Source organism: Colossoma macropomum, unplaced genomic scaffold, assembly GCF_904425465.1.
Source record: "Colossoma macropomum unplaced genomic scaffold, Colossoma_macropomum, whole genome shotgun sequence".
Taxonomy (NCBI): domain Eukaryota; kingdom Metazoa; phylum Chordata; class Actinopteri; order Characiformes; family Serrasalmidae; genus Colossoma; species Colossoma macropomum.
Window position 1 is genome coordinate 24319801 of NW_023494801.1, and position 18132 is coordinate 24337932.

The following is an 18132-nucleotide window of genomic DNA, read 5'->3' on the forward strand; positions in this document are numbered from 1 at the left end:
AGTGAAAGGATACCCTCCACCTCCCAATAAAACACAGTCTAGTTAGAGGCACTGTGTGTTGACAAATTGTACAGCATCACAGACCTACCTGTTTAATGTGCTTGCCCTGGGCATCCATAGAATACATCTATAAAGCTCACAGTGTGGTCACAGGTGGCTTGAAGCACAACAGAATAATAATAATAATAAAATGTTTTCTGTTAAAATAAAATAAATGTAATAATTCACAGGGCATTTTATCATGAATAGTCGAAATCTATCACTCACACCCCCCCCCCAACTTTCACTTCTTATTTTAATGGAAGTCCAATGATGTGGCCACAATGGTACAGAAGAAACCTTGTGATCTCTCTTGTTAAACAAAACCCAATTTGCCTCCGGCCATTAATGGTGGTGTTCATGCAACACCCTTAGGAAAGTATTTTTGGGGTTCATGATTTTGATGCTAATCCAGTCTCATATGACTGCCTTCACTGAAAAAAACTGTATAGCACTGGAACAGTTAGGTTACTTGTGTGTAGGCTCTGAGATTTCCACAATGAAAAAGACAATCTAGAACCAAGGTCAAAACAAGATTTTAACAGACAACAAACATTTAAATAAAAAGTAACAACAACTATCCCCCAAGAGAATAGTCACTTAATCTAAAGCGTGTTTCTTCAGGGAGACAATTACAATAGTTCAGAAATTTTAAAGCCTACTGATTTGAAAGAGAAATATTCTTTTTGTCAGGATTGACTGGACAGAGATGGGTGTTTCTTGTCTTTCAACTGTTTTGTTGCAAAATATGGTCTAAAACTCACTTTGAGAGGATCTGTAAAACAACTCATCTTCCCTATGTCTCATCCAAAAATATCTTCAAAAGTCCTTATTTACGCACACTTTTTCATTGCCTACTTGTCTCTACTGTAGGTCTGTTTGATACAAAATGCTGTAACAGACGAGTTTAAACATCTTCTTTTTGGTGATTTTTGTCCTCCTACTTTCTGTACTTTCTGTGATGTTGAGGTGTCAATTTGAGATAAAACCATTTATTTTTATCAGTCATTGCCAGTTGCTCCTAAGGTTAAAGAGATACATTACAAAATGATGTTTAACATCCATATCCAGTTAGTGAGCTTTTTCAGAAGACATTTAAATTAGAGACAGAGCCATGTGTTTCTTGTACTTTGGCTGTAGAGACAACTGCACGCTTGGTCTTTCAATGTGCTTATACCAGTCCATTTCAGAAAAACGAATAATGTGTCTATTTTTAAATGTCATGACATTTTTTGTAAACAAAATTTGGAGTTTATTATTGGATTATTGGATATAAATGTCATCATTCTTTTGAGTAAATATCATGTTCAGATACCATGTTCAGAATGAAAAAATGTAGACCCTGTTTTAATTTGTTTATTTGTGACTTAACTCTGTTCCTTCAAACTTTAACCATTATGAAGAAACCCAGCAAAAAAGACAAATATATATATATATATATATATATATATATATATATATATATATATATATATATATGTGCCCATGACAAAATGCCTAACTATGCTCCATTTCCCCCTCTTGCTCATTTTTCTTCCTTTTTCACTTATCTGTCTGTTTTTGCATTGTCTTGTGACCTTTCATTGTTAGTTGTAATGACAGTAGTTTCACTTCTTTCGTCCATTTTATTTAAAGTATTTCCTATTGACTAATTTCGCTTTTTTGCCCTGTACTTTTTTGTCAACTCAATTAAAGCAAAATGTAAAAAAAAGTTTAGAAATCTCTCTTTCAGGATTTTTAAAAATCAAAAAAAGACAACCTATTTTATGGGCTTACTGGTTATTATAGCAAGCCTACGTTTCTTCAATTAAAAGAGCAAACAACTTTGATGCCATTAAAGAGGTGACGGCTTAAGTGATTTTTGTAGTTTAGTTTACATATATGTTATGGAGTCAGGAGTGAACGGTACATTTTGAAACAGTACATATGGGCCCTTTCAGGCTTTCATGGGAGCAGAGTTCAAAATCTGTACAATTTTTTTTTATTTAACACTGATAATGTGTTTTCTTCACCCTTGACTGGATGCCTCAAGCATAACACACAAACATTTTTTTCAATATTCAGAGAAAAGTAATTTAACGTTACTGTTGAAAAACTGTATGAGCGTCGTATCGACAATTTCAAATAAATTAAAATAATCTAAAATAAATTAAGAATTTTTTTTTTATAGTTTTCGGAAACCATTTGGGAAGTTTGTACTGAAGCTAGCATTTAGTGACGTTGAATTAATGACGTGTACTTCCTGGAGGGGTGGTGCACGCTGCTTTCAGGAAACAAATGCAAAGGTAAACAGAAAAGTTTCAAGACAGAAAGCTGTGCTGTAGGACGTCTAACAGTTGTAAGAACTGCTACAAAATGGAAAGAAGTGCTTACGGCGCATCTCTCGCTGGTGGTTCTTTTGATTGCGAGAGCTTCATTAAGCAGCCTCAGACTATACTTCGAGTACTGAGCTGGGTAAGTGTTTCACAGATCAAAGCCTTTATTGGCCGGTTAGCAAACTTGCTAGCATTGTCATCCGCATTTCATAATGAAAAATTATACGTCTAGAAATTACAAACCTGCACTGGCACGGCGTTAAAACTGTTTTGCAGATACTATATCTGTAAGCAGTTAACTATCATCTAGCTAGCAGAATGTGAGTAGGTAGAAAGCCAGCTGCTAGCTGCAGGAGGTTACAAGGAACTGAAAGTTTTGAGCAGTCAAGCTTAAATGTAGCCTTAAAGTTAAATTAAGCTTAAAGTTATTAACTAAGCTGAACAAATTAAACTATTATTTCAGGGTATCACTATGATCTGGCTGCTGTAACTTAATACATTAAGCACGTACATTTCTGACCAAAGCAAGTCATTGTCGATTGATGACTCATCGGTCGCCTATTGAATATTGACTTTGGTGTAGATGGGCCTGCTTTAAGGACAGAGAAGCACGAGGTTTCCCAAAACTGGTCCTGGAGCAGTCCTGCGCGACATCTTCAGTATTTTCTTTTTTCCAAAAACGCCCCATCTGACTCAGCTCATCAACTTGGTACTAAATCTGTAATGAAATAAAAATAAAAGAGCATGGAGAAATATGCAGTGCGGAACTCTACTCTTCCAACAAAACTGGTTCTGTAAAATATGAACAAAAAGGTTTTTTGCCAGGTTTGGTGCTGTATAGAACCATTTTTAAAAGATTATTTAAAGAACAATATACAACAGGTTTTTCTATCCATTTAGGCATGAAAAAAACATTTATGCATTCAGATGGCTCATTGAGTTGTCATGGTTCCATATATAGTATATTTACTAAAAAACCATTAAGGCTGTGGGAGCAGGATTGGGAAACGGTGCAATAGTACTACTTGATCCTGTTTGCAGATTCAAATACTACAAACAAATATGTGTGTGTATATATATATATGTGTATATATGTGTGTATATATATATGTGTATATATGTCATTCACAAAAAGGGACTACTAAAAAGTTCCTCTTGTAGTTTTGCTTTTGCAGTTATTACTGAAACTAAAGGCACTGGCTGTGTGTCCATGAGTTTAGCTTTCAGATTTCTTCAGCAATTTATTGCTTACTGCTTACGTTTAAAGAGTATGATTGTGCATTAAGGGATAGATACACAACAGCTAAAACAAAGTAAACTGTTTAAGGTTAAGTAGAACATGTTTTAGTTCTAACTCACATTTTTTTACACTGTAGTTTCATGGTTTCCGCTAACTTGCCTAGTTTCCGTAGTTTGACTGTGAAATGTTTGTGTTACCAGTATGTTCCATTCTGTAGTGCTTACTCATTTTCTTTCTATCCCTTTTCTATTTCTCAGGTGTTTTCTATTGTGGTTTTTGCAACCATCACTGCAGAGGGTTTCATTAACCCGTATTTTCAATCAGAAACTAAATGCATATTTAACCAAAATGACAACGCCTGCAGTTATGGAAGTGCAGTAGGAATTCTAGCTTTCCTGGCATGTGTTGCCTTCACTATTTTGGATGCGTACTTTCCTCAAATCAGTAATGCCAAGGAGAGGAAATACATTGTCATCAGTGATCTTGTTTTTTCTGGTAAGAGAATCTTGTTGTTACCAATGCTAATATATTATTTTACAAGTGTATATTGCTGTTGTCGGAAGAAAAACATATTTCTCCAAAATGATAACTTTACAGGAGAAGGAAAACACATACTTTAATTTTAATGTAAGTCAACGGAACCAGAATTTTTTCAAGTCATTTTTGGGCCGCTTCTTTGGTCCATTCATCATGAAATTTACACACAATGTAAACAGCAACAGGCATTTTCAAATAATATCAAAAACTGAAAAACGGAAAAAAATTGAGATATTAGGTTTACTTCTGACAGCAGCGATATGTGTGCAAATCACATATTTGCCAGAAATTGGTATTATTCCAAAGTAGAATTTGTAGTTTCATTCTCTAAGGGCAACAGCAGTTAATCATACCTTACAACTTCCCCAATTCCTGTCCATGAGTCACAGCTCTTTTCTGTGCCCCTCCTGCTCTGTTATATTGACTTTGTCTTTTCCCTTTTTGCCAGGTGCATGGACGTTCTTGTGGTTTGTATGTTTTTGCTTCCTGGCCAATCAGTGGTCACATACCACTCAGACAGAGGGTATCTCAGGAGATGCTGCCCGAGCTGTGATAGCCTTTTCCTTCTTTTCCATTGTCAGCTGGGTGAGCACCGTATTACCCTGCAGTGCATGTGGTAGAACTTATGTGCTTGATAAACTGAAACAAACCTTATCTTTTTGTCCTACTAGGCTTTGCTTACCTTATTTGCCTATAGACGATGCCGCCAAGGCATAGATGAGGTCGGTCTGGGCTACACAGATCCTTCACATGACCAAAACACCCCATACCCGGCTTACCCCAGTGCTCCAGAAGGCTACCAGCAATCCCCTTTCAGTCACAATCCCACAGGCGATGGAAGCTACCAACCACCAGCATATTAAATGATAACACTTAGCTCACCAAGGCTGAGGAAACATTCAACACAAGTCAGCTTTGTCAGCATGCACTGACTATTGCACTCCATTGTTTATCTGGGCCTGTATGCATAAGAATAATAATCCAGATTTTTGTTTCTCATTTCCATTTGACTGTATTTATGAGCTTGTAAAAGGCCAAATTTGACCCTAGGTCACCACTTCTTCTGAAAGCTTTCATGAATATGGGCCTTAGTATCTTCATTCGTTTTATTAATAATTACGTGCCTGCTAGTGACAATCAGGATGATGTGTCTGGTGTGTTATCTTCACTGCTAAAATACTTAAGTGCAAAAAAAGGTTAGTAAGGAGTATCTTGCCTATTGCAAATGACTTAGATTCTTCATAGAATTCTACTGCATTCTAATGCAGTAATAGGCAAGGAAAGGCCTATATTTTAAAGATAAATTTGGCTTCATACTTATTACTGCAGTTTGTGCAGTCCTCCAGTATACACTGAAAAGAAGCAATAAAAAATATTGTATGCATTTTACATGGTTACATGATGAATTAAAAGAAAATAACATATGACAGCCAAATTATCTGATACTAACTTGACACCATGTTTAAGTACCAAATGTACTGCCAAACAGGTTTATGCACAAAATGTTCTGGTTGTCTTGTATTTATGGGATTTAGATATTTTGTAAATTGATAATAATATGGCAAATTGTTTTAAAAGAAAGTAGAAAGTACTGCCTGATGAACTACTGTAAAACAGTGCTTTAGTATCAGCTATAATGAATGTGCACTTGAAATGCCTTGTTTTTATATATTTTCTCTGTCTTGCGCCTGATTTGTTTTTAAGAAGAAAATGGTGATTGCTAAATGAATCTTACAGTTTTATTACAAAGTTGTGTTTATATTTACATAAATGTGTTTTATACCAGGAAGCCAAATTAAGGACTTCTACCTCTGATTATAAGAATTGTGCCTTAAAGTCTGAAGTACCAGTGCTGTATTTTTTGAATACCAATCATGGAAAGTAGATTTTTCCAAATTTTCAGAGCATGGGTTCTCTCTCTCTCTCTCTCTCTCTCTCTCTCTCTCTCTCTCTCTCTCTCTCTCTCTCTCTCTTAATGATTAATCAAGATTTTTATTAAAACCACTAACCATTAAAAGGGTAGTACTGCAGACAGCTTTTATGAGTAATGTATGTGTCTACATGAGCTTGGTTGCTTCTAAATAAAGACATTGAAGTGAATGGGGAATTTGAACAAGTTTTTAAAATTTCTGCATAATTAAATTGTTGAGATGCAGAAGTAGTTATTATATCCTTATTATACAAAAACCCCACTATGGTGGCAGGAACCAGACGTCTGAACCTCTAAAAGCTGCCTCACACAAAGTTATTAGCTGAAATGGTTATGAATACACTGCCCGATGCCTGAGGCATTGTTGCATTTTAGTAATGAGGTAAGCCTTTGGCCTAAACATATTCTTAAAATCAATACATATAAAAACTCAGAAGAGACATGCAGGTGTTATTTTGGATAGCAAATAAAATGGCTGTATTCGCTGTAGATATTGTGACCCCTGGTTCCTATCACCACCATTTTGAAGAAATTGAGTTGGTCAGTTTCTCTACAATTTCCCATCAAACCTCAGAATGACTCATGACAACGTTGAATCTGTACTGTTTGCTTAGAATCAGAAGCACTTTATTTCACCAAGTATGTTACACATACAAGGAATTTGACTTGGTGAATGCACATATGTGTATGACATGTATCATACTAAACAGACCAGCAAACAAAACAAGTATTTACTAAGCGAAAATCAAGGTTAAGGAATAAAGGAAATAAAGGAAAATGAATAATAAAGAGCCATGGAGAGGAGCTAAAGAGAGGTGTAAATATCTGTACATATGCAGATAAGAATATCTATACATATGCTGGTCTGATGACATATACTATAAAAACTTATATACAGAATATTACACAATGATATGAATATTTGCAGAAATTTAACAACTGTACATATGTACAAATAGCATTATGTTACAAAGGAGTTATTATAATACAGCAAGGAGGTTTGTTTGGTTTAAAGTATGACATGTCCACTGTGATTAATGAGTGCTACAGCTCTGGGGAAAAAGCTGTTAGCATGTCTGGTTATGCTGATTTTGATGGCCCTTAATCTTCTACTAGAAGAGAGTGGCTGGAAGAGGTGATGAGAGGGGTCAGCTGTAATTTTGCCAGTGTGCTTCATCACCCTGCTGTTGTTGTAGATGTCCTGAAACATTGGCAGGATACATCCTTTGGCTGTGAGGCTCACCACAGCTGGTTCCTTAAAGACATAGTCATTTGTGTAGAGACTGAAGAGAAATGGTGAGAGCACACAACCTTGTGGTACACCAGTACTGAGGGTCTGGAGGTCTGATATGTGTTTTCCTAGCTACACCTGCTGTCTCCTGTTAGTCAGGAAGTCCATGACTGGCAGATGGGATCTGGTACAGACAGCTGGGACAGAGATGCTGTAGCATGAAGTGCAGGGCCAAGTTAACTGAATTGTTGACAGATCTGTTAGCTCTGTATGCTAAGGGTTTGTAATGGTCTTCAGGTGGGCTAGGACCAGGTGTTTAGAGACCTTCATGACTACAGAGGTCAGAGCTACTGGCCTGTAGTGATCTAGTTCTGTAATGTTTTTGAGATGACTGGAATGATAGTAGATGTTTTAAAGCATGTAGGAACAAAGCAAAGTTCCAGTGATTTGTTGACGATGTTGGCAGGCTACATTTAAGGATCCTTGCTGCTGTTCTGATTATGTGCTGGAGTTTGGCTCATTCTTGTGAGGTGGAAGAGCCAAACAAGATGGTTATGAATGATGTGAGGACGGACTCAATGACTGCTGTGTAGAACTGGTTCATCAGGCTCTGCAGCAGGTTGAATTTCTTCAGCTGTCTTAGGAAGAACATTTGCTGTGCTCTCTGGGGCTCCTCCTTTGTTTTAATTTAAATATTTTAATTTGATCATTCACTTTGACCAGTCACTTACTGTCACACTAAAAACGGAACATCCTTTTTGTGGTTTGTTATTCAAACGGAGGCTGCGTGCCATGTGAGAGAGAAAATTTAAAAAGATATTCTGTTACTTCTAACTTTATCTCTGAGTTTGAAATGTAAATATAGCTGAAATCACATCACGGCTATTATCTTTACATTATGTGTATGGTGATTATTATGTGTATTGTGATTAAAAGTCTGAATTTTAGCAGTGTAGAACAACTGCTTGAAAATGGCTTGGAAGTGACTGCTGATTAACGTAGAAAAATATGTAAATGAGAACAGCTTTATATGGAATTTAGCTGTATTAAAATATAGTACATGTGAGCACAGAGAGTAAGAGAGAAGCAACCAAATGTAAAAGGCTGACACCATCTGAAACTAATGCTGCCTTTAAGTCGTGTCGGAAATATTGTATTTACGAGATGGATGCACATGAACGGCACCACAGTGTCGTATTTACTAGCGGGAAACTCGGATTTTTCAATGATCCCCGAGTTTCCGAGTTGAGGGCGTGTCAACAAAAAAACAATGACAACCGCTGATAAACTGGTCGTATTTCAGTTATTCATCAGCCACAACATTAACACTGAAGCCTGAAACCATCCACACATGGAAATACAGATATAATGTATATATATAGACTCTCTCAGACTTTTTTTTTATTTTTACCCGATTTTTCTCCCCAATTTAGTCGTCTCCAATTCCACCCGCTAGTTAGGACTCCCCCAATCACACGATGCTATCAACGCTAGGAGGGTGAAGGCTAACACAGGCTTCCTCCGAGACCTGTGAAGCCAGCCACCGCTTCTTTTCGAACTGCCGCTCACGCAACGTCACTGGACAGCCGAACGCGCTCGGAGGAAAGCGCCAACCGCCAGATCTGTCACGTCAGCAAACAGACGCCTGCGCTGACTAGCATCGCGCTGAGTGATGGGGGGAGAAGGAGGGGCCATCCTACCCACCCAGAGAGAGCGAGGTCAGTTGTGCTCTCTCGGACTCCCGGCTACAAGTAAACCAAAAACATTTTTTCCAATCAAAACCACTTGAAGACGTCCGAGGAGGACTTGAAGGCAACATAAGCAGAATGCACATACGTCATAGACAAGGCGCCATCTAGTGACATTTAGGGACTTTTCAAGCAGGCTTTAGCTACTTTCCTTTGAAAGTAGTTGGCAACACTAGTCGCCCAAATGGAGTAGGGTATTACTGCAGCTTTGGAGATGCCACGCTCTCAGGAGCTCTAAAAATGTGCATGCGTGTGCACTTAGTGCTAACGTATGTTATTTCACTTGCGTCTTCACCCAGAGAGTATAAGTATAAAATGTGTATTTTTCACTCTTGTGAATAAAATAAGCCTACCAGCAATAAGGGTTTTGGTCTATCTAGCACTTTATAATAGGTTATCATTCCTTATTAGTTTTCTACTAACTGAAATGTTCATAGCATCCTGTTAGCTACTTAGCTAACCAGTTGCTTTTGATTTAACCTAACGCTTCGATGTTAATGTTTGCCATACTACCTACAAAATGACATCACATTATATTTAGCAAAATAACGCAAAATAATATAATGTTTTTTACAAGTACTTTATTTCTTCATTTTATGAGCAAACCATGACAAAAGTAGCTTGACCTGCTAGCAAGCTATAGCTAACAGGCTTACTAGACCCCTTCAGAAATATCCTGTTATGGACTTTATGTTTAAATATTTACTTAAAGGATCATTTAATGTGTATCGTGTTGTCTCCAAGGCTGCAGCTGGGACTATTGGGTCCAGTTTTAGCATAACATTTACTTGGAATAAAATAAGCAGTGACTGCAGAGTTAACCCAGACAGGGGTGGAGCTTACCTTTTGAGTTTAAAAACTGGGTTGTATGCGTTCTTGCTAGGTAGATTATGTTGAACTGTAAGTCAAGTTAAATGCATGAAAAACCACAATGTTGCGGTACTCTTGTTTGCACATTGGTAACTACATCTTTTTATTCTCCTTTACTTCTTTTCTGTCATTTTTGCTTGCTTCTGAATTCTAAACTAGATGGGAAGGAAAATGTTTTTAGGTAATGTCCAAAATACTTCTGGCAGAGAGATCTAGGCAAAAACTGCTTGTGTTTAAAAACGTTCTTCATTTTTTTTTTTTTACATTTTAAAGTCAACTAGTGTAACTAGCAAATGTAAGGTGTAGGCAAGGGTAGGGTGCTATATCACACTGAAAGATCGCACACAAAAGGAATTGAATATGAGGAACGTGTTTTTTATCTTAGGAGGGTGTCACTGGTTATGCGCAAATGCTGCGCAGCAATGATAGTGGAAAACCGATTAGTATTTCAGCTTCTAGATTGCGGAAGTATTTACATCGATGCGTTAGGACATGATACCACGGTGAAACCGACATCAAAATACTAAAGCATCATCTACACCCTAACGGTCCGTTTTCACAGAGTAAGTTAGCGTTAGCTAGCTACATCAGCTACAGAGGGCTTTTAGACTGTTCACGGTAGACCGGCTCATTACGATAATGCGGAATGTTTTAATCTCGATTGTTCTTCCCAAGGCAGTCTCTGTTCCTGATTTGAAAGGCTTTGCTTGTGTGAGCCTAATCAATTGGTTTAGATTTGCATACTAGAATTATTCATGTGTGACTGATGTAACATTATATGACGAAAGTTAATAGAACAATTTAGTGTACATGAGGTAGATGACTGCACAAATGCTGCCTCAACATTACTCTCAGTTATCAGATGATGTACAAAGGCTCAATTCTGAATAGCATTCTGTTTGACATATACTACATATGATATTTTGCCAATGGCTCAAGCCCTCTGAACTCATTCCAGGTTGTCAGTGCTGGCATTGCAAGTAACAGGAAAGCATGCCTTTTCCATATGTGTGGTGCTTTTAAATTAATCTGGTAGTCACTACACCTTTTTAGTCTTTCATTCAATATCTAAACAGCACTCTGTTAAATGCAGATTTTTCCAGATACATTATAGTAGAATAATGTAAGGAGACTCAAAACAGCTGAAAAGTTAAAGAGTGCTCCCCTCACCAGGAAAAAAGACTGTGATTCCTCTTCCTCCATATTACTGTTGGAGAGGAAAAATGTGTACACAAATTTATTTGAATTTTTGTACATGGGTAACTATGCACAAAATGATCTAATATTAAAAATGAATGCAATAGTTTGAGAAGGGATTATCAACAGACAGCAGTTTCATTCTTCCCTTCTTAGTAAAAGGGTTGGGCTGTAGTGAAAGATTTTTGCCATTGCAGTGTCCTGCCTTACCTGTTCTTGCTATATCCTTCCTGTTCTGGCTGCCTTCGTATTGGCTGTCAAGCCACTCCTTAGTGTCAACAGTGTACTTTTATCAGAGAAGGTCCTGCTCTCAGTGCTCCTCAAAGAGGGACACGTAGTAGCAGGATATGTGACTGCTTCCTGTATGCGGTAGGAATAGAGATATTGGCAAAATTGTGGTAATATGTTAGGCTTGGTTATGGGGCTGTATTATTTTGTTTGTAGAATAGGATTTGTGCTAAATGCCTATTTTGATTTTAAATTACAGATTTTGTTCTTACTAACAAAATAAGTGGTGTTGTAATGCTGAATTATGATACTAATCAGTCACCTTGCTTTGAAGCCTAGGAAGGCAGTCCTGCATATTCCAAAAAAATACTATTAGAGATCCAGTGATCCTTATTATTTTTTAATATATTGCCTAATGCTGTCCTCTTCTGTCTCAGTAGGTCTGACTGCCTCTCATTCCTCCATGCCTGTTTCTCCAGGCTATGCCCGTCTGGACCATAATGAGCCCATGAACTCTTTGCGCATCTCAGTAGGAGGACTTCCAATGCTGGCCTCTATGACCAACCCCACAGACCCCCGCTTCCGCATCAAATGGAGAGCCATCATCCTTGTAGTGACTATAATAACTCTTGTCCTTCTCATCTACATGCACTTGGCACCTATTCGCTCACAGCCCAGTGGCAGATATGGCTGGAGGTTAAACCACCCAGAGGCTGTGGGTGAGGATCAGTACAATGACACTTACCCCCTTAGTCCTCCTGAACGCACCCTCCAGGGCACACGTTACCGCATTGGGGTCATTGCTGACTTGGACACACACTCAAGCATTGAGAATAAGCTGACCTGGTTCAGCTACATGCGGAAGGGCCACCTACTAGTGTCGGAAAGTGGGGACAAAGTGGCAGTAGAGTGGGACCCAGAAAAAGTGGTGCTGGAGAGCCATCTAGCAGAGAAAGGGCGAGGCATGGAGCTTTCAGAGTTGGTAGCTTATAATGGGAAGTTGTACAGCGTGGACGATCGTACAGGTGTGGTATACAACATAGATGGAAAAAAGGCAGTGCCTTGGGTTATACTGCCAGATGGTGATGGCTCTGTCTCTAAAGGTCAGTATCTGTCTAATTGTTGATACAGCAATTAAAGTGTATTTAAATTTGTATTGAACTTGATTTTTCATTGCTTCCCATCTTATGTTCTGGGTGAAATTTTTCTGCAAGTCCTTTGTAATTGTTTTGTATTTCCGTTGACTGCAGTTTAAGTGGTTAGATCCATGTCACACTGGTGAAGTGCCTTAATGTTCTCACTCTGTTAGGTTTTAAGGCAGAGTGGCTTGCTGTAAAGGACGACCACCTGTATGTGGGTGGTCTTGGAAAAGAGTGGACCACCACTACAGGAGAAGTGGTCAACAACAATCCTGAATGGGTGAAAGTGGTGGGCTTCCGCGGAGATGTGCAGCACCAGAACTGGGTTTCCAAGTACAACTCTCTCCGCAGTGCAGCTGGAATCAGTCCCCCAGGTGAAAGAGAATGGTCTTAAATATATTTTAGTCACTTCAGTTCCATGTACTGTATGGACTAACAGCTGATAATCAGCATGAATCAGCAGATAATTGCTTAAAAAATTATCGGCATCAGACAGATGTTTAAATTTGACCAACATTTGTTGTATTCCAGAGGGGCAGAATATGTAAGCAGTGCTGTGCTAAAATGTTTGCATTTTACTGAACTTGATACCCTATAGAAATAAATGTTTTATATCCCTGTAATGCTTTTCCAGGTAGCTGTTGTCCAGATATCTTCATTTTATAAATGTTTATGTATCGGCATTCGTATCAAGTGATTTTACATGAAAAATGTCCTATTGACCCACAATCTAATTAATTTAAAGTTTGCCGTATTATTTATTTATTTATTTTAAACATTATTAACAGAACGCTGTTTTGGATTACATTTAAGTTTCTTCTCAAAGTTGTATTCTAGTTTAAGTTTTTACCTTTTATTCAACACTCATTTTTGTTTAGCTTCAATTTCTGTTCAGGCAAATCAGCAACAGTAGTATAATTCTTATCATATTTTTGTAATTGCAGGCACACTACAAGTTCTCACACATTTGTGCCAAAAGAGGTTTTACTAGAATTAGTGCTTTTGAACTTAGTATATAGTAATTTGTTGTACTTTTAGAATATGGCATATCGCAAAATTGGGTGGACAATTTTAGCTTTACAAACACAGCAAAAGGGTATTTTTTTTCTCTGTTTGTACTTTTTTGACAAGTGGTCACCAGTTTTCTTCCTGGAGATCTGTTGTTCTGCAGAGTTCCATCTGCATCTTTCATGCTGCATTTTTGACTTTTTCTGCTTTGTCCCAGTGACAAAAAAGCTTTTCTCAAAAAGCTGTTCTTTCCCCATAAAATCTGAATTTGATCTCTGCTCAGATTCAGATCATAATAAACTACCTCCTTTCCTATTACAAAAAGAAATGTGGTATGAATTGAAGGTTTAGAATCTGCACTTTGGACAGAATTTGTCTCCACTTGTTTTAACGAACTACAAGTGAGAAATAATAATAAGGGTTAAATGCTCAGGTAAAAAGCTAGAGAAAGTTATTTTTGGGCAGTTATTCATCCATTTTTCACAAAGACTCTAAACTGTCTTTTTTCCCATGTGTTTATGTTTACCGTCATGCTCACCTAAGGCTATCTCATCCATGAGTCGGCTGCCTGGAGTGACACTCTCCAGCGCTGGTTTTTCCTGCCGCGTCGTGCTAGCACAGAGCGCTATGATGAAACGGAAGATGAACGGCGTGCCACGAACCTGATGCTTTGCTGCACTGCAGACTTCACAGATATTGTAGTAAGCCAAGTGGGACCCTTAAATCCCACCCATGGCTTCTCCTCTTTTAAGTTTATCCCAAACACGGATGACCAGATCATAGTTGCCCTGAAATCTGAAGAAGATGCTGGGAAGATAGCAACCTACATCTTGGCTTTCACTCTTGATGGCCGTATATTGCTTCCTGAAACAAAGATTGGTGATGTGAAATATGAAGGACTTGAGTTTATTTAGTGCCAAAAGAATGATCCAGAAAAATCAGTTTAGATGTTTCTTTTTACTTTTGTGTGATAGGGCCTTTGTGGACATTAAGCATGTGAGCTGAAGGTGTGACTTCAGTCTCACTCATGTCTTGTGAAAAGTGGGGTTGGGGTTATTTATTTAGAGACAGAATAACAAGGCACACTGTTCAACTTGTCAGTGAGCGTCTCCTCAGAGCATGTGCCAAGAACTCTGGAAGTTTATTGTGTTTATAGTTAGACTCTTCTCACTGCTTTTGTGGTCTCATGCTAGTAAAATACTGATTTGTGAAATGAATGTAATTGAGTGAAATGAACACAAAATGCAGTCAAAGTCTTGCACATACAGATACATGTACTTCTAAAGATGTTTGTACTGTACCAAATATGATTGTGCTGAATGTCATTTTTTACATGAAAGAATCTAAACACTTGTCTAATCTCCTATTTGGGTGTATGTGTGAGTGTCATTTTGTGTCACATAAAAAGACAAAAGCTTATATTCTACTCTTGTGCTGAAAGTACAGTGCTACGCAAAAGTCAGAAAACATCCTTCATTTGTTTTATTTTTTTTCTCTTGCCAATCAGTTCAATTTCTGTACATTTGAATTAACTGTATTTATTAAATCCATCCATCCATCTTCTAAGCCGCTTATCCTTCTGAGTCACACAGGGTGCTGGAGCCTATCTCACCGTTCATTGGGTGAAAGGCAGGAAACACCCTGGACGGGTCATTTATTGAATCACACAAACAAATTCATATAACTGTAAAATGAAACTGTGTATAACAATGCTAAATTATGTTTGTTTGAGGACCAGAACTGCCATATCACTCACTATCAAAAAGTTTTTTGTTTTTTTTTGTACAGAAGAAAATATACGTCAATATGAATGCTAAACAGTGAAAAACATACACTATATTCAAAAGTTTTGAATCGATATTTTCAATAATATAAAACCAATTTGGTTGCCGACAAGGGTATAAAATAATTCTAATGTGCTAGTCCTGTGCAACAGCTTTCAAATAAAGAAGAAATGTCAGATGTGTCCAGAATGATGAATGGATCTGAAGAGAATTCTAAAATGACTGAGAAATTCAGAGAAGTTAAATACAGAATGTGAGCTTTTATTTCTACATATTTTCTGAATATTGGAACCATATCATTGTATGTGTTTCTCAATTTATATAGTCTGGAACATGATTTTAGCTCCTTAATGTCAAGTGAGTGTAAATTGGGACAAATTATAGCTGGATTACGTCTCTGAGTTTAAAATGAAAATCTGAACTGACTAAAATGAAAAAAGCAAGCCCAATGCACTTTAAAAATGAGAATAAAAGAGAAAATACCACTTAGAACAATTGTAAAGAAAGACACTACAGGAGGAGTAAGCAATTTGCAATAAGCAGGTCATACAAGTAAGACCAGTTTTTTTCATCACTACCAGGAAGTCCCTCTGAAACCAATTCAAACTACTTGGGTGCTGCGTAATTTATAGAACTGCAGTGAAAGTTCTTTGTTCATCCAGCATCTATTAGCATAGAAGTTAAAGTTTGTTCTGTGTTATTCTTCCATTCTTCAGTTAAAATAAATTAAAACTCATAAGTCAAAAGTGTGACCAATCACAAAACCGTCTAGATTCTGTCACCAATGCAAATATTTAAATTAAACACAAACAAATTAGTACCTTGGTGTTAATGAGTGTAATTGAGTAAAAAGCAGTTTCTTATCCTCACAAACATATTTGAGTGTAAGTAAAAGTCATTCATTTGGAAATACTCATATAAGTACAAATTCATCAAGATTTTACTTAAATGCATAACTGAGTAAATGTAATTAGTTAGCAGTGCTAATTATCTATTACAATTCAGTTAGATTAGCAAAGTGAAGCAAATCATTTTGAAGTTCCTTAAACAATCTGGGGGTGGCGCTCTTTGCACAGCTGATACATGTAATGCAAAGCACAGTCTTGTCTTGTGGGCCAAAGCGCAATGTTCATGACGTGCCATGGGTGAAAAATAATGACACACACACACACACACACACATATATGTATATATAAAACATTACACAACATTTGGTTTCTAAAATACTTTAAATACAAAGCTTCAGTGGGGTGATGATCCAGGGAACTGTTTTGGAACAAAGTTTTATGGACAGATACGGTTAAAACAGTATAAACCTGTATCAAAATGATGGAAAACTGCAAAGAAGGAAAGCATTCTAAGGGTTTGGGATAGAGGTGCATTGGGAAGAATTTTATAACACAGTAAGACAACAGTGCACATTTTCCTGCAAACTTTACAAAGAGTTTAACAAAAGTGAAATGTTTTAAATTGGTCAAATTTTAAATTTTAAAATGTCATTTTCCTGACTTAAATCCCACTGAGCACACAGCAGTAACTAAATACTATATTGAATTTTCTTTAAATTTGTCACAAAAACTGATGTTCTATATATTAGAACAGGGGTGCACAATCCTCTACTACTCTGAGGTGGTTAGCTCCAACACTAATCTTACATAGCTGTTTTAAGCAATGAGGGTCTTCAGGGACATCTTAATATTAGAGCCAGGTGTGTTGGATCAGAACTCTCCAGAACAGTAGATCTCCAGAAGCAGAAGTGAGCATCCTGCTTTAGAATAATGGACATAGAGAATTTTAGTAGTTTTGGAAGATCATTCCTGTATTTAGTGCGAAATGGCTCAGTTTTAGATTTGAGAGTAGGCAAAGTTGTTAAAATATATATGAATATCTAAACTCATGATTTATTGTAATACTCAATAAAATATGAACCATGCAGTTTGGATAACATAAACACATCTTACACTGTCTATATTATACAGTATTATCTAAACATAGGCAACGCGGAATAGCACAGAAGGTTGGGACACTAGTAGCTGAGGTTACATCTGACGTTTAGCAAAATCTAAACAAGGCTACAAATGGAAATATTTCACAATGACGGTAATGATGAGCAGAGACCTGAGTAACAGAGGACAAGTAAACAAAACCAGTCTTCAGTCAGAGCATTCCATTCTTTATTCAGAGTATTCTGCATATAAACAGGTTTGGCACCAAAGTCAAAGCAGCAAATAAGAGTTACCGCAAAATTACACGCTAAGCAGCTGCATGGCACAATGTTTTAAATCAATCTAAAGTTAGAGTTTGTCCAGTACCCAACCCAAAATCAACATCATCTACAAAAAGGACATTTGTCTTGACAGAAATATGAATAAACATAAAAAACATCACAACATTATTGAACATCTTGCATAGCGAAAGTTGCAGAAGAAAGCCTTGTCTGGTTAACATGATCAATTTGCCATGAACGTCCTATTAATGACAAACTTGCACAGGAAAGCCTTAATTCAAATGTGCTTAAAATACAAACATACATAGAACTAGGTGTTTAAAAACACTGTTGAGACACTGAAAGAGAGTACATTTGCCTTTTCTTCAGAGCTAAACCTTTTGGGTTTTCAGGTACTTTTTCTTGTTATACAAAAGTTATACACCCCTGGGATGAGCTTGAGTAGTATTTGTGGTCCAGAACTAATTTTCCAACATCAGTATCTTGCTAATGCTCCTGTGGCTGAATCAATCCCTACAGCAATGTTCCAACATCTAGTGGAAAGCCTTCCAAGTAGAACTCTGTGTTAAAACTCGGTTTACGAAAAAAAACATTGGGAGAGCAAGTGGACATATAAACCAAAATATATATATATATATA

General features: G+C 37.2%; 2 protein-coding genes across 10 annotated transcripts; both read left to right on the forward strand.

Annotated features, from left to right (window-relative positions):
• Window positions 1-2285: 2285 nt before the first annotated feature.
• On the forward strand, window positions 2286-6027 carry syngr2a (synaptogyrin 2a). The gene is made up of 4 exons (XM_036590157.1): window positions 2286-2493; window positions 3852-4089; window positions 4580-4716; window positions 4803-6027. The coding sequence occupies exons 1-4, from the start codon at window positions 2395-2397 to the stop codon at window positions 4992-4994; spliced, it is 666 nt and encodes a 221-aa protein (XP_036446050.1). The 5' UTR covers window positions 2286-2394; the 3' UTR covers window positions 4995-6027.
• Window positions 6028-10359: 4332 nt separating this feature from the next.
• cant1a (calcium activated nucleotidase 1a) lies at window positions 10360-14901 on the forward strand. 9 transcript variants are annotated; one of them, XM_036590130.1, is made up of 4 exons: window positions 10360-10473; window positions 11773-12438; window positions 12645-12848; window positions 14026-14901. In XM_036590130.1, exons 2-4 carry the CDS (start codon window positions 11799-11801, stop codon window positions 14394-14396), a joined length of 1215 nt encoding a protein of 404 aa, XP_036446023.1. In that variant the 5' UTR covers window positions 10360-10473; window positions 11773-11798; the 3' UTR covers window positions 14397-14901. The 9 variants fall into 9 exon arrangements, with proteins under 9 accessions (XP_036446023.1, XP_036446022.1, XP_036446029.1 ...); XM_036590129.1 differs by having other exon boundaries at window positions 11776-12438; XM_036590136.1 differs by having other exon boundaries at window positions 11815-12438.
• The last annotated feature ends 3231 nt before the right edge of the window (window positions 14902-18132 follow it).